Source organism: Lipotes vexillifer, unplaced genomic scaffold (genome assembly GCF_000442215.2).
Source record: "Lipotes vexillifer unplaced genomic scaffold, Lipotes_vexillifer_v1.1 scaffold484, whole genome shotgun sequence".
NCBI lineage: Eukaryota > Metazoa > Chordata > Mammalia > Artiodactyla > Lipotidae > Lipotes > Lipotes vexillifer.
In genome coordinates, this window is record NW_006786458.1 from 1,306,084 (window position 1) to 1,318,781 (window position 12,698).

General features: G+C 35.8%; 1 protein-coding gene across 1 annotated transcript in view; it reads left to right on the plus strand.

The window, feature by feature from the left end:
- ADAM7 (ADAM metallopeptidase domain 7) overlaps window positions 1-12,698 on the plus strand; it is a 172,387-nt gene that overhangs the window by 21,637 nt on the left and 138,052 nt on the right. The window contains 8 exon segments of the mRNA XM_007472327.1: window positions 479-563; window positions 2,187-2,317; window positions 3,166-3,340; window positions 4,784-4,873; window positions 5,900-6,095; window positions 6,506-6,608; window positions 7,614-7,818; window positions 11,946-12,026. Coding sequence (XP_007472389.1) covers window positions 479-563; window positions 2,187-2,317; window positions 3,166-3,340; window positions 4,784-4,873; window positions 5,900-6,095; window positions 6,506-6,608; window positions 7,614-7,818; window positions 11,946-12,026 — 1,066 coding nt within the window.

The window sequence follows — 12,698 nt, forward strand, 5'->3', positions numbered from 1 at the left end:
CCAGGAATAGACCTGTTTTCACATGACAAGTGTTTTAAATGTTTGATTATACTTATCAAATTCTCTATGAGTTTCTATGGTTGATTAATTTTTTGTTTTAATTTTCAACCATGGCAAATTAATCATGGTGTTGAGTCCATTCACTATGTTGCATTTTACCCTCTGAACACTTTAAACTTTTTTGGTCTTTTAAGTGGTTTTATCCAAAGTTGAGTGTAAGGCAAACTGAAGTCAAGTCAAATGGACTCTGTCCTTATTATTATTTTTGGGGGGAAGTACTCTTTTATGATTCCAACTCAAGACTACATAGACTTTCTCAATGCCTCTAAAATACCACAGGTTTAAAATGAGCTTCATATCAACCAAGGTCATCCTCAATTCCAGAACTCCAGTGCCAAGGCACTAGCATTGGGGGGATTCACTGCACTTCAGTGTTTGTGTTAACTGAACTACGAGTTTATTTATATCTCGTTCATAGTGGAAAGTGGCTCTACACACATGCACAAGGAACTTCCTATCCAGGGGGTATATGCCTGCCCTATTATTCCTCCAATGTCGTTAAGGTGGGCTGTGTTTTACTTATATTACTTAATCAAAATGCTTACCTTAGATTTCTGTAATCTTCTGTGTCCTATTGAAAGGGACCATGTATGCATCCAGTCATACATTCCCACCAAAATGTCATGATGAAACTGTCATGTTTCCATTATTAAATGGGAAATGTTTTATTAAAAACTATAGATAAATAATGAAGATAAACCAGTGTTTTCCAGAGTTTATATGAATATCATACACGAATTAACCTACAAAGATTAGGAAAGCTCTTTTGCATATTAAATATAGTTATTTATAAGGACATGTGATGTACATAAAACTTGATGGCTGGTTTAGCAAGTAAGGATAATTGTTCTTATGTGGAAAATATCATACCTAGATGGCTTTACCATTCACTTTCAGAAAGCTTAAAACCTACATACTGCTGACTCCCCTTGTTTACCTGATCCCTTCCCAAGTCACTACACTTCTAGTAAATGCTGCCCAAATAACACTATCTAAGACATTCTTTAAGATATCAAGGTTTGGGTTGATTTCCTATAGTGTCTCTGCCTAATTGTTGTTATGCTTAAGCAAGTCTTGTAAGACCTTGAACTTAAAAGCCAGTTCTTATTAAAATGACTACCTGATTTATTATTCCTATGGTTCTTTTTATGATTACTCCTTTGCCCATGGTATTTTAGAAACAAAATTTTGCATAATAGAGTCAAATTAATCTAATGTAGGCTGTCCACTCCAATTATGACATTATAACCCATCCAGGACACATTTTAAATGTCATATGAGTAAGATGAAATCACCAAATTAGGGGTGTTTTACTTTTACAGTAACCTGATATCCCACCCCTCTTTGGAAATTTAATTTTTTTCATTAATATAGAGATTAAAACATGAAATAGAACTAAGAACAGAGATAACTATCAACTCTGTGTTGGATTTTACATTACTGATCTTCTGACTTTTTTCACAGTAGTAACTGCCTCTTCATGATTGTATAACATTATCGCCTAATGTGAGACTATAAATTGGAAACCCAAAACTCACATATTTTTATTTTTACTCCCTTTGAATATCTAATAATAGAAGACAATCAATAATGTTTATTTTATTGTGTAGGATTTTAATTAATAAATTTGAGCTATTTGTAAAAATGAGTCTATATAAAACCAACAATGACTGCACCAAAAAAAAAAAAAATTTTCGAAGTGTTAGTGTTAGAGACATCCAAAAGGTCACTTGGGGCTTCCCTGGTGGCGCGGTGGTTGAGAGTCCGCCTGCCGATGCAGGGGACACGGGTTCGTGCCCCGGGCTGGGAGGATCCCTCATGCCGCGGAGCGGCTGGGCCCGTGAGCCATGGCCGCTGAGCCTGCGCGTCCGGAGCCTGTGCTCCGTGACGGGAGAGGCCACAACAGTGAGAGGCCCGCATACTGCAAAAGGTTACTTGTCCAACCTCATTATATAACTGAAGAAACTAAGGTGCAAGAACGGAAGATAACTAAGTCCACGACCTCTTAGATAAAATACTAGTTAACCAGAAGCTAGAAACCAGCTCTCAACCACTAGCTCAAAGTTTTATGTACTGTAGTGTACTATCTTATAGAAATTTCTAATGCGCATCTTTTTTGGCATCAGGATCTTTTACCTGACCTAAATGCAACTGCAAGCAGAATGGCACATCAGTTGGGGCATAACCTTGGGATGCGGCATGATGATTACCCATGTACCTGTACTTTGGGAAAATGCGTGATGGGTAGTGATGGAAGGTGAGGCTTAAACAACATAGAGAATATATTTCAATATTGGGGGAGTGGCTTTGAGTAAAACTCAATATTGTAGGGATATATTGTTATTATGGAATGGCATTTTCCTAATATCTCCTGGGTAAGAACTCAGTAAATGATATCTAATTTTACATCATTATCTACATAATTAGTAATATTTTGGGGGGACCATAACATCCCACTCAAACGTATCCAAGACTTTAAAAGTCCATCTGTATCCAATCATTGTGTCAATAATAATAACAAAGGAGTCAAAACAAAAGGAAGACGGAAGGGAGGCAAGTTTCAGCTTAAAGAGTAATATATCACATTCCTAAGATGTGTAAGAGCGTACTAAATATTAATAGCTTGTTTCAGAAAATGTTTATAGAGAACTACTTTGTGCCAGGCACTGTGTTAACTAGTGCTTATTTTTTAAAACTTTGAACACGAGTCAGTCCCTGTATTGAGAAGCTTGTATTCTTGCATGGATGGTAGGCAAATATATAGATTATTTCAAGTGGGGCAAATAAAAAGTGATATGGGAGCAGCAGGCAGAATTGGTCTAAACCATGGGCTTCAGGAAGGATATTCTGGAGGATATATAGTCTGAGTATTTTCACTAAAATAGTATGTGTTGGCTGTGTTTCAATAAGACATTTTCTATTATAAAGAGCCCAGCTACTACTCTGCTCTAACAGTGAGACAAGAGTAAAAAAGGTAAATGGACCTTGAGTCTATCATTTACATATGTTTTTTTTTGTTCTAAATTCTTCATAGAACTTTCATAGCTGTTCTACCACTATACATTGATATGATTAATCTTTATTTTTAACTCGTCCTCTCTCTAGCATTCCTGCACTAAAATTCAGTAAATGCAGCAAAACCCAGTACCAGCAATATCTCAGGGATTACAAGCCAACGTGCATGTTCAATATTCCATTTTCTGATAAGCTAAGTGATTATCCATATTGTAGAAACAAGAGGTTGGATGATGCAGAAGAGTGTGATTGTGGCCCTGTTCAGGTATTTGCAAATGATGTTGCCTTGACATTTACAAAGTGTAACCTCAGCTAGAATCTAGACAGGGATGTAGCCATTAATCAACCATGGTAATTCTTGTAAAGCTTTAAAAACTGTGCTTTAAAAAAAAAAAAAATGGAAACAAGTTGTTGGTGCAGCCTCAATGCAAGGCTTCTTACCAAGTCATGTAATGATCTTGCTGTAGATTCAAAGCACCACATTAGCCTGGTTTATACATTAATTGGCTCTTCTTGTGAGAAGGGCTCATAGGTGTCGTTAAGTCTGATCTCTCATGCACAGTAGGAATCTGTTCTACAAAATCCCTCACAGTCAGTCAATCGAGTTTTACTCAGGGTCTTATGAGGCTAGTCTATGTCCCTGTTGACCAGTTCACATTATTAGATAAGTTAATTGAGCAGAAACCTTCTAAACTTACACATATTCATTGCAGTCTCTGGTACATTTAGAATAAGCCTTGGAAGCATATTTTAAATTAATTCTTATTCTGCTTTTCTCTAACATAGGAGCTTTTTCTTTCAAGAGGTCATCATATAGGTATGTGCCCTAGATAATGACTTCTCACATTAACAAGTGCTCATAAATCACCTGGGCATGTTGTTAAAATGTGGATTCTGATTCAGTAGGTCTGGAGTGGAACTGAGATCCTATTCCTACCAACCTGCAAGGTTGTCTAAGGCTGCCGGTCCAAGGACCACATTTTAAGTAGCTATGCTCTAGACACTGCACAATTCAAAATTCACTCTGGCCACGAAGAGACTCCAAGATCAGAGCGGAGGCAGCAAAGGTCCAGAGGTTACAGCTTCTATTTTTCAAATGTCTCAGATTAAATGGAAAGAGAATCCTAACTTTGGAAAGTGATGCTTTTGCCTATGCGCATTTTTTGGAATGGTTCTACAGTTTCATTCCAACACTTGAAGTACCTTACATGACAGGATGCAGACAATATTTTGAAGTCTTAACTTTGTTTCAGCAGATAGGGTCTAAGTGTCCATCCTGTTATTATTATCTAACGATGCATTTTGTTAAAAGTTCAGCCCGAAATATTTAGCATCTTGAGGAAAATACAAAATCAGAAGTTGTATTATCTCACACCCAACATTTAGCATGAGAAGCAGCAGGACTCTTCCAGAGAACAGAAGTCATCAGGAGAATGGAAGGTCACAAACTTTGGGCTTTGTATGCTACCAGTGAGAATCATTAGCTGTGGAGTACTGAACAGCACAAGGGAAGGAAACAAAGTAAAAGTCCCAAACACCAGTTGCAAGCAGTAGTCTTTGTATACATATCATAGCCAAGGACCATGCATTTGGATTTAACTCTGAAAAACAATTATGGCTAAATTGCATAGAAGCACCACAAATTAACTCTTCAAACAGGAGCCAAACTACAAACTGCTTCTAATTTTTCATTTTTGATTATTGCCAGGAGTGCACTAATCCTTGCTGTGAGGCACACAAATGTATGTTGAAGCCAGGATTTAGTTGTGCAGAAGGAGAATGCTGTGAATCTTGTCAGGTAAGATCCTTTGCTAGGACTGGGTTTCTCTGTTTTCAGTTTATTAAGTATACATAGAACCAAAGAGTCATCTGGCCACTGAATGACCTTCCACCACTAATCCCAGATTGCAGCTAAGATTGCTCGTACCCAATACAGCCTCTTCTGAGATGCTCAGACTTCTAAATACTAAGCAGTGTTGTGGTCTGGGGAGTGGAGAAGCAGGTAAGCAGTGCTTGGACTTTTAGGAGTGGAGTTATACGACTAACGTGATTCTTGCTTTTTTTGTCGATCATTACCAACCTAGTTCACCTCAGCTGAGGGGGAAAACGGCATCCCAACAACAGTGAACTGAAAGGGAAAAGGGTTATCCTGGAACTGGAAAGTGACAGTGACTAGTAGCTGGAGATATATTCTTAGGAAAGATGACCAAAAGTCCAAATGCCTCTGTCTAAGGGTTTATTGACACTTCTTTCACGCCACTGGATTGCGAACTGACAAAGGAAAGGAAGTGTGTTTTATTCATCTTCAAATCTTTCCAAAACCCAGCACAGATTAAATGCATATTGAATGGCTGAATGAGAGAGAATATTTCCATGTCGTGCCCTCCAGCAGCGAGAGCCTGGGTATGTTTTTAGTTCATCTGAAAAGATCTGATTTATTGGGAGTGGTGATTCCTCATTAGAGTCAGGCGTTCCCAGTTGTGCATGTACGGTGGGGTGGGGTGTGAGAAAGGGAGGTACTAAAGGGATGAAGAAGGCAAGATGAACAGAACATACGCTTCATTTCTCCATTTTATGTCCATTCCAACTCTTCTCAGTGCTGCTCTAATACCAAATTTCAAAAACACCAACTTGTTGTTCCTAAAATTACATAAAAACCAAGAATGCTAATAATTCTCAGTGGAATGGAGAGGGAAGTCCTGATCCATCCTTAAAACTTTTTTAGATAAATTAAATGGGTCAACCTCCTTACTTCCTCCGACTTACTGAACCTTTCCTAACCTATGGGTGTCCAAGATTCAATCTATTCATTTTTCTTCAACAGTTGAAAAAAGCAGCATCTATATGCAGACCAGCAAAAGATGAGTGTGATTTTCCTGAGATGTGTACTGGCCACTCTTCCAGGTGTCCTAAGGACCAATTCCAAATAAATGGATTTCCTTGCAAGAATGCAAAAGGCTACTGCTTCATGGGGAATTGCCCCACCTGGGATGATCAGTGCTCTGAATTGTTTGATAAAGGTGAGAGACAATTACAGTGAATGATTGATAAGGATAATTAATAGCTGTTATTTCTGTTACTGTCCCTTAGGAATCTGGGGACAAGATTGGAGATAGTGCCATTTGTGGCAGATATTACCTGGCACCTTTCTGAATAATACCTTTCATATTCATTGACTTTACCTCTAATATTAATTGACTAGCTCAGTATGTGGGTTAAGGTATGTTTGTTTCTTTTTTATATCCATATTCCTTCCTAAAATATCCTCCCGAGGCAATAGGATAGTTTTTAAGTTATTTATTTGTCCCATTCTGCTTCACTGCTACATGACACTGAAATTTCAATCACATTAGAAAAGTAAGGCATTTTATGATTTGTCATATTCATGCTTTCATTGTTTTACTTTTATCATACCGTTTTTGGGTCCCAGAGGTAAAAGACAGTTCTGATATCTGCTACAAGATGAATAAAATTGGAAATAAATTTGGATACTGCAAAAACAAGAAACACGTATTAATTCCTTGTGAAGAAAAGTAAGTGCCTTGTAAAGAAAAGTACGTGCCCTCTCAGAGTGTTTTGCAAAATCAGAACAGCTCTTGTTCTGACAGCTGCCAGCCTGTTTTTACTGAGGAGATTAGGAGGAAAGGGAAGCAAGAAGGGAGAGAGCACACATCCTTGATGGAATTAACCGGCATTTATGTTCTGTATTTTGTAACTGAAAGTCATGGAACACAAGGAGGAAAGATGGGAAAGATTTAAGATTCTTAGGAAGAAAGGGAGGAAAAGAAGCTACAAAAAAAGAGAGGAAGAAGCAAACAGAAGGAGGGTGAAAATAAGTAGAAAAGGGGAGAAAAGGAAAAAAGAAGGAAAGCCATCAGAAGAAAGAAAGGTAGACGCTGAAGTTGAAGACAGAACGGGACAATGGGATGTTAGATCTGATTTTTAAAAAGCATGTGCTGACCCCCACTTCTGGGTTTGTTTCTGACATCTGGCAAGGCTTTCTGTATGCCCCCAAACAGGATTTGGACTGAAAACAACAATAATAAAAACCTAGAATCAAGTTCAACTTTGCTTCTAAATATAATCCTAAAAATGGGCAGCAGCTTAACTTCTCTCACTTCCAATTGCTGCCTAATCTGTAAAGCAGGGGTTATAATAATAGCAACTTCATAGATTTGTTGTGAGAATCAACTGATGTGCTCCACGCAAGAAAGAGTAAGAAGGAAATCTTAATATCCTGATTCAAGTTATGCTAATTCAAATTACTAATAAGAAATATTCTCCTGCAAACTTGAGCTAATATTGCTTCATGAGAATTACATAGATATCATAAAGAAATACAATCATTTTACATCTTTGTCTACTCATCTCAGTTTCCAGGGTCAGGAAACAGGGTCCAACAGTTTACCCAGCCTCTCCTGGGCTCTGACAAGCCTGGTTTAGAAAAACGTGATCGGGCCACTTCACTTGCAACCTAGTCTCTAAATTTCTATTGCATTTCTGGTCCCAAGTGTGAGAATACTCTTCTTTTCCTTCAGAGATATCAAATGTGGAAAGACATTCTGCACAGGTGGGCAGCATTCTTCTGTCCTTGGAGAAGAAAAGATCTATCACCTTAAGAAGCCTCTGAAGCAGAATGCCACTGAATGCAAAACTTTTTTTTTATACCACGATTCTAAGGATTTTGGCCTGGTTGCTCCTGGAATAAAATGTGGAGATGGATTGCTAAGATGAACGCCCTTTGTTTTATTAAAACTGCTTGTCCAGTCACTTAAAACCTCATTGGATCCTATAAATGGTTCCAGAGGGCTTATATATGGGAACACAGAAAAAAACTCTGCAGTATTTTTTTAATTGAGCAGAGTAGCAGTAACACTACAGTAAATATTCATTTTGCTTAATATTTGTTATACGAATTATGAAAATATAAATGTGCTTAATTAGTGTCTTACAGTAGATGTTCAATAAAATTATAGACTGAATTTTTTAAAATTTATTTGACTATGAAGTAGCCATAGAATCTTCATTTATTTTATTCATTCAGACATATTTACTGGGCACATACTATGGTGCCAGTGTCTGTGCAGGACATACTTGATATAAAGATGAGTGTACTTGAGAATTTCGTAGATTAAATTAAGTGTATCACTACAATCCAACTCAACTGTTTTCATGGTGATGTGATCAATGTGCACGAGTCCAAAGGAAGTGACTGACTTTACTTGTAGAACACAGAGTGGCATCTTCTGATGCCATTAGAGCGACATTTCAGCTCTGACTTTATGAACAACATTTTTCAACACACAGAAGATGAGAAAAGACTTTTTAAAAAGAAATATACCTACATAATACGCAAAGGTACAAGTGTATGACATAGACAGGTAGCTGACAATTTCAGAGTGACTGGAGCTCCAAGTGAAATGGCAAAAAATTAAATTGAACAGGTAGAGTGAAGCCTGATTGGAAAGGCTTTATCACTCCAAGATGAAAACGTGAGAATGTAAACTAAAAACAGTAGCCATCTCATCAAGGTTTATAAACACAAGAATATTTGAAAAAATATAACGCTGTAGAGAAAATCAGCAATTTTGAAGTTGAGCAGTTTCTGTGATATGCACCACCCCTTGACACTGCCATCCACAAGCATTACAGTATCATTCATATAATGAGATAGATAAATGAATTGGAAAGTAAAAATTCAGCATGTAAAAGCTGAATCAGAATTTAATAATTTCATAGAGACCTCTATTTCAAGTCCATAGATTTAATTATACAGTTTCCCAGTAAAAGGACTAAATAAACATAAAAATGGCGAGGAGTTAATAGCTGTGAAAATTTGGGTATGTGTACCAACCACAAACTAGAAAGTTCAAGGATGTTCAGTAAGATAGAGTATATGAGGCATTGGTTTGAAGAAAATACCAAATAATTTTCTACTCACTTCAGGTAAGGAAAATCAGCCTGAGGTACAAAGCAAACGTATGACATCCCTTTCACAGAATGGCAGGAATTAAGCCAAGAAATTGATAGCGGAGCAGTTGTTAAGGAACACTTCGTGATTGTGCAAACACATCACGACCATGTACCACCACATAGACTGCCTAATTCCTTCTAGAGAAATCTTAGTACAGAAGTGCACCACTCACAATGGTACCAATTCTTGAACCAATTCCTATTGAGGGAATCAATGCATATCAAACTCTAGTCTGTAGAGGTATATAACAAAGGCACTACTGACAGAATTTGTCATTTTCATATTTATTCTGAGATACTATTTTTTAGACTTGAGGAACTTTAAATGCCTAAAAACATTCTAGTTTCTCTTAGTAGTTATTCTTTCTGGGTAAATTTTAATTTGGCATGGGAAAAGAGGACAAATATATCCCATTACCCCTGGGTGCCCTTTTCCTTAGTTATACTATAGAACTTACAACATAGATAAGAAAAAAAGATGAAAAGTAAAAGATGAGAAACGGTAAGAGAGAAAGATAGTAGACTGCAGAGAGAATGAGAGTAGAGGAGAAAAGAGAAGAGAGAGAGGAAATTAGTTAATTCTTTCATTCTCTACCAGAGAAGAATTGCTCAAAAACTGTCTCTGTAGTTATCTCTTTATTAAACATACAGAACAGCAAAATCAAAATAAAATACATCTCAGTATTTTCCTTTAGTTGAGCCTGAAATACTTGAAGTGAGGTCTACATGGGTTTTAAAACAATGTTTCTCAGTGTTTAATCATGTATATAGAAAACCCATTCTATAAGCATAAGGAAAGAAGATAAACAACAGACATAAGAGAATTCAGTACAGTGAACAAAGGAGACCAGTCTGAGATATCAAAGATGATAGTCTCCTATGAAACAGATGCATTTTTAAAAAGAGGAAAATCCTTTATAAATAAGTTAAATTTATATTTTATACTATTTAGAAGGATATTAAATCTATAAAAATGATATAATTTGAAATCAAGAAGCACTGCCTTCAAAGTGCACAATGAATCATGATTGCCTGTTTATTTGCAATTCATGCAGTAAGCCATGGAATAGAAACTCCAGGAAAAAAAAAAAAAAGGAAACTGGAAGTTAAACTTCTTAACACAGAAAAATAAGGAAATTTTTAAAAATAAAAGAAAATGAATAAAAGCAAGAGAAACAGTGCTAAGAAACCTGATACAGTGTTAATAGGAATTCTAGATAAAGGAAACAGCATAGAGGTAAAAAAATGTAATTAAGGAAATAATACTCAACAATGTCCCCGAGCTTAGGAATGCATAAAGTAAAAACTCAGTACCGGGAAAAAATCATAAAAATAAATGAGCATTTAGACTTATCTTCATACCATGAAGTCAACAATAAAGAAAATGTTCTATGAGCACAAAAGAAGGCAAGCATTATTTTCCAATAGGAAAAATTATCAAGTTACCATCATATTTATCCCCAACAAAAGATGCCGGAAGATAATGCAGCAAAATCCAGTTTTGGGAAACAGAAATATGGTGACCCTAAAACCATATATAAACCAAGCTATTATTCAGAGTGTAAAGTAATAGAACAACACCCTCACAACCTTATGATTAAGACAATATACAGTAAAATTAGACAGCATTTACTTTCTGAAAAGAAAAATAGTCAAGTACTCCAGCCAACTGGAAAATGAATTTAAATTGAAGTGATATCTGCACTTCCGTATTCACTGCAACATTATTCACAAGAGCCAATGGAAACAATTTAAATGTCCTTGGACAGGTGAATGGATAATGAAAATGTGATTATATATGTAAATATATATATACACATATATGTGACTTTATATATATATATATATATATATATATGAATATTATTTAGCCTTAAAAAACAGAAATCGTTTTTAACAACATGGATGAACTTGGATATTTCACTTATGCTAAGCAAAATAAGCCAGACACAGAAAGACAAATACTGTATGATCTCACTTATATGTGGAATCTAAAAAAATTAAAGTCACAGAAGCAGGAAGGAGAATGATGGTTGCTGAGGATGAGGGGTAGGGAAAACAGAGAGACATTGGTTAAAGGATACAAACTCTCTGTTATAAAATGAATAACTTCTGGAGATCTAATGTAAAGCATGGTGACTATAGTTAATAATACCGTAATGTGTACTTGAAATTTTCTGAGAAGTAGATCTTAGGTGTTATCACAAAAAAAGTAACTATTTGAGGTGATGGGTGGGTTAATTAGGTTGTTTGTGGTCATCTCACAATGTATAAGAGTACCTAAAGTCATCACGATATACACTTTAAATATATACAATTTTTAATTGTTAATTATACCTCAATAGAGTTGGAAAAACATTTCCAGATGTAACCTTTTTTCCTAAAGAAACAGGTAAAAATAAAAATAACAGTTGACAAATAAATGAGCTAAGATAAGCCAGGCAATAACCACAAGCAACAAAACAACAGTAATTTGATCATAAAACTTACCCCCCCAAAACGAGCATAATTCAAAACAAAAGTAATAAGTATAAATAAGAAGATTAATGGATTTTGACAAAATGCCCAACCAGCAACTGTGAAATAAACAATCACAGATCCTTATCAAATCAGAAGAAAACCTGATAGAAGTAATAGAAGAAATTGCTGCAATTACAATGGTGGAATCTTTGATAGATTAACATTTGAAGAATTAATAAGGACATAGACATTATAATAATTAATGTTTGTATACAACAGTATTTGAATGTGCAGTACACATTTCAAATAACCATTGAATATTTATAGAGGATTTCTTCTTCCACAGGAGATTCTACATGTGGTTTTTCACAATAGAACAAATGATGCAAATTCTAAGAGCAAGTAATTCTAATTCATCTCGGTGACTTCATTTCTAGGTGTGCAGCAATGGTGAATGTGTGACTACTGCACAGGCCTACAATTCAACCGACTGCTCCTCTCAGTGCAAGGAAAATTCTGTAAGGTTTGACTCCTTTTAAAATTAGTGTCTTACCAGTCATTTATTTACACAAGACTTCATTCCTGAGCCCATGTATAAGTGCAGGTGTGCGCATGAGCGTCTATGTATGTATGTACGTATGTATGTATAGTGATTTTTAAATCAAATATGCATTTGGGATCCATTTTTTTCACGTATCATCAATAATATTGATCCAAAAGCCAAACCATGTATTATACATAGATAATGCCAGTGTGGCAAGTATATGTCTTATCATTGGACCGGTAATCTAGAAACCCAGGAGCTTACATATGAATGAAGTTCAAACCTGAACTTAACATTGGATCTATCATAATTTCACTTACAGTTAAATTACACCAATATTGACATTAGCCTCAAGCTTTTGAGAAACACAATGAAAGCAATTTTTTTCACTCATTTAACACCATTCAAAACTAGCAGTACCTAGTAGTTTGCATGTGTGGGTAACATCTTTCCGAAGCCAAATTCATCAGTGACACGTATATAGAGTTGTACTCTTTCAATTATTTTACATATATATTAAATTTTAAAAGCTTCATAACAACATTAAAAGATAAGTACTATTTCTATGCCCACTTTTAGAGATGGCGAACCAGTCACACTGATGGTATGTGCAAGGAAAAGCTGAGAATTCAATACAGAAAGAGTG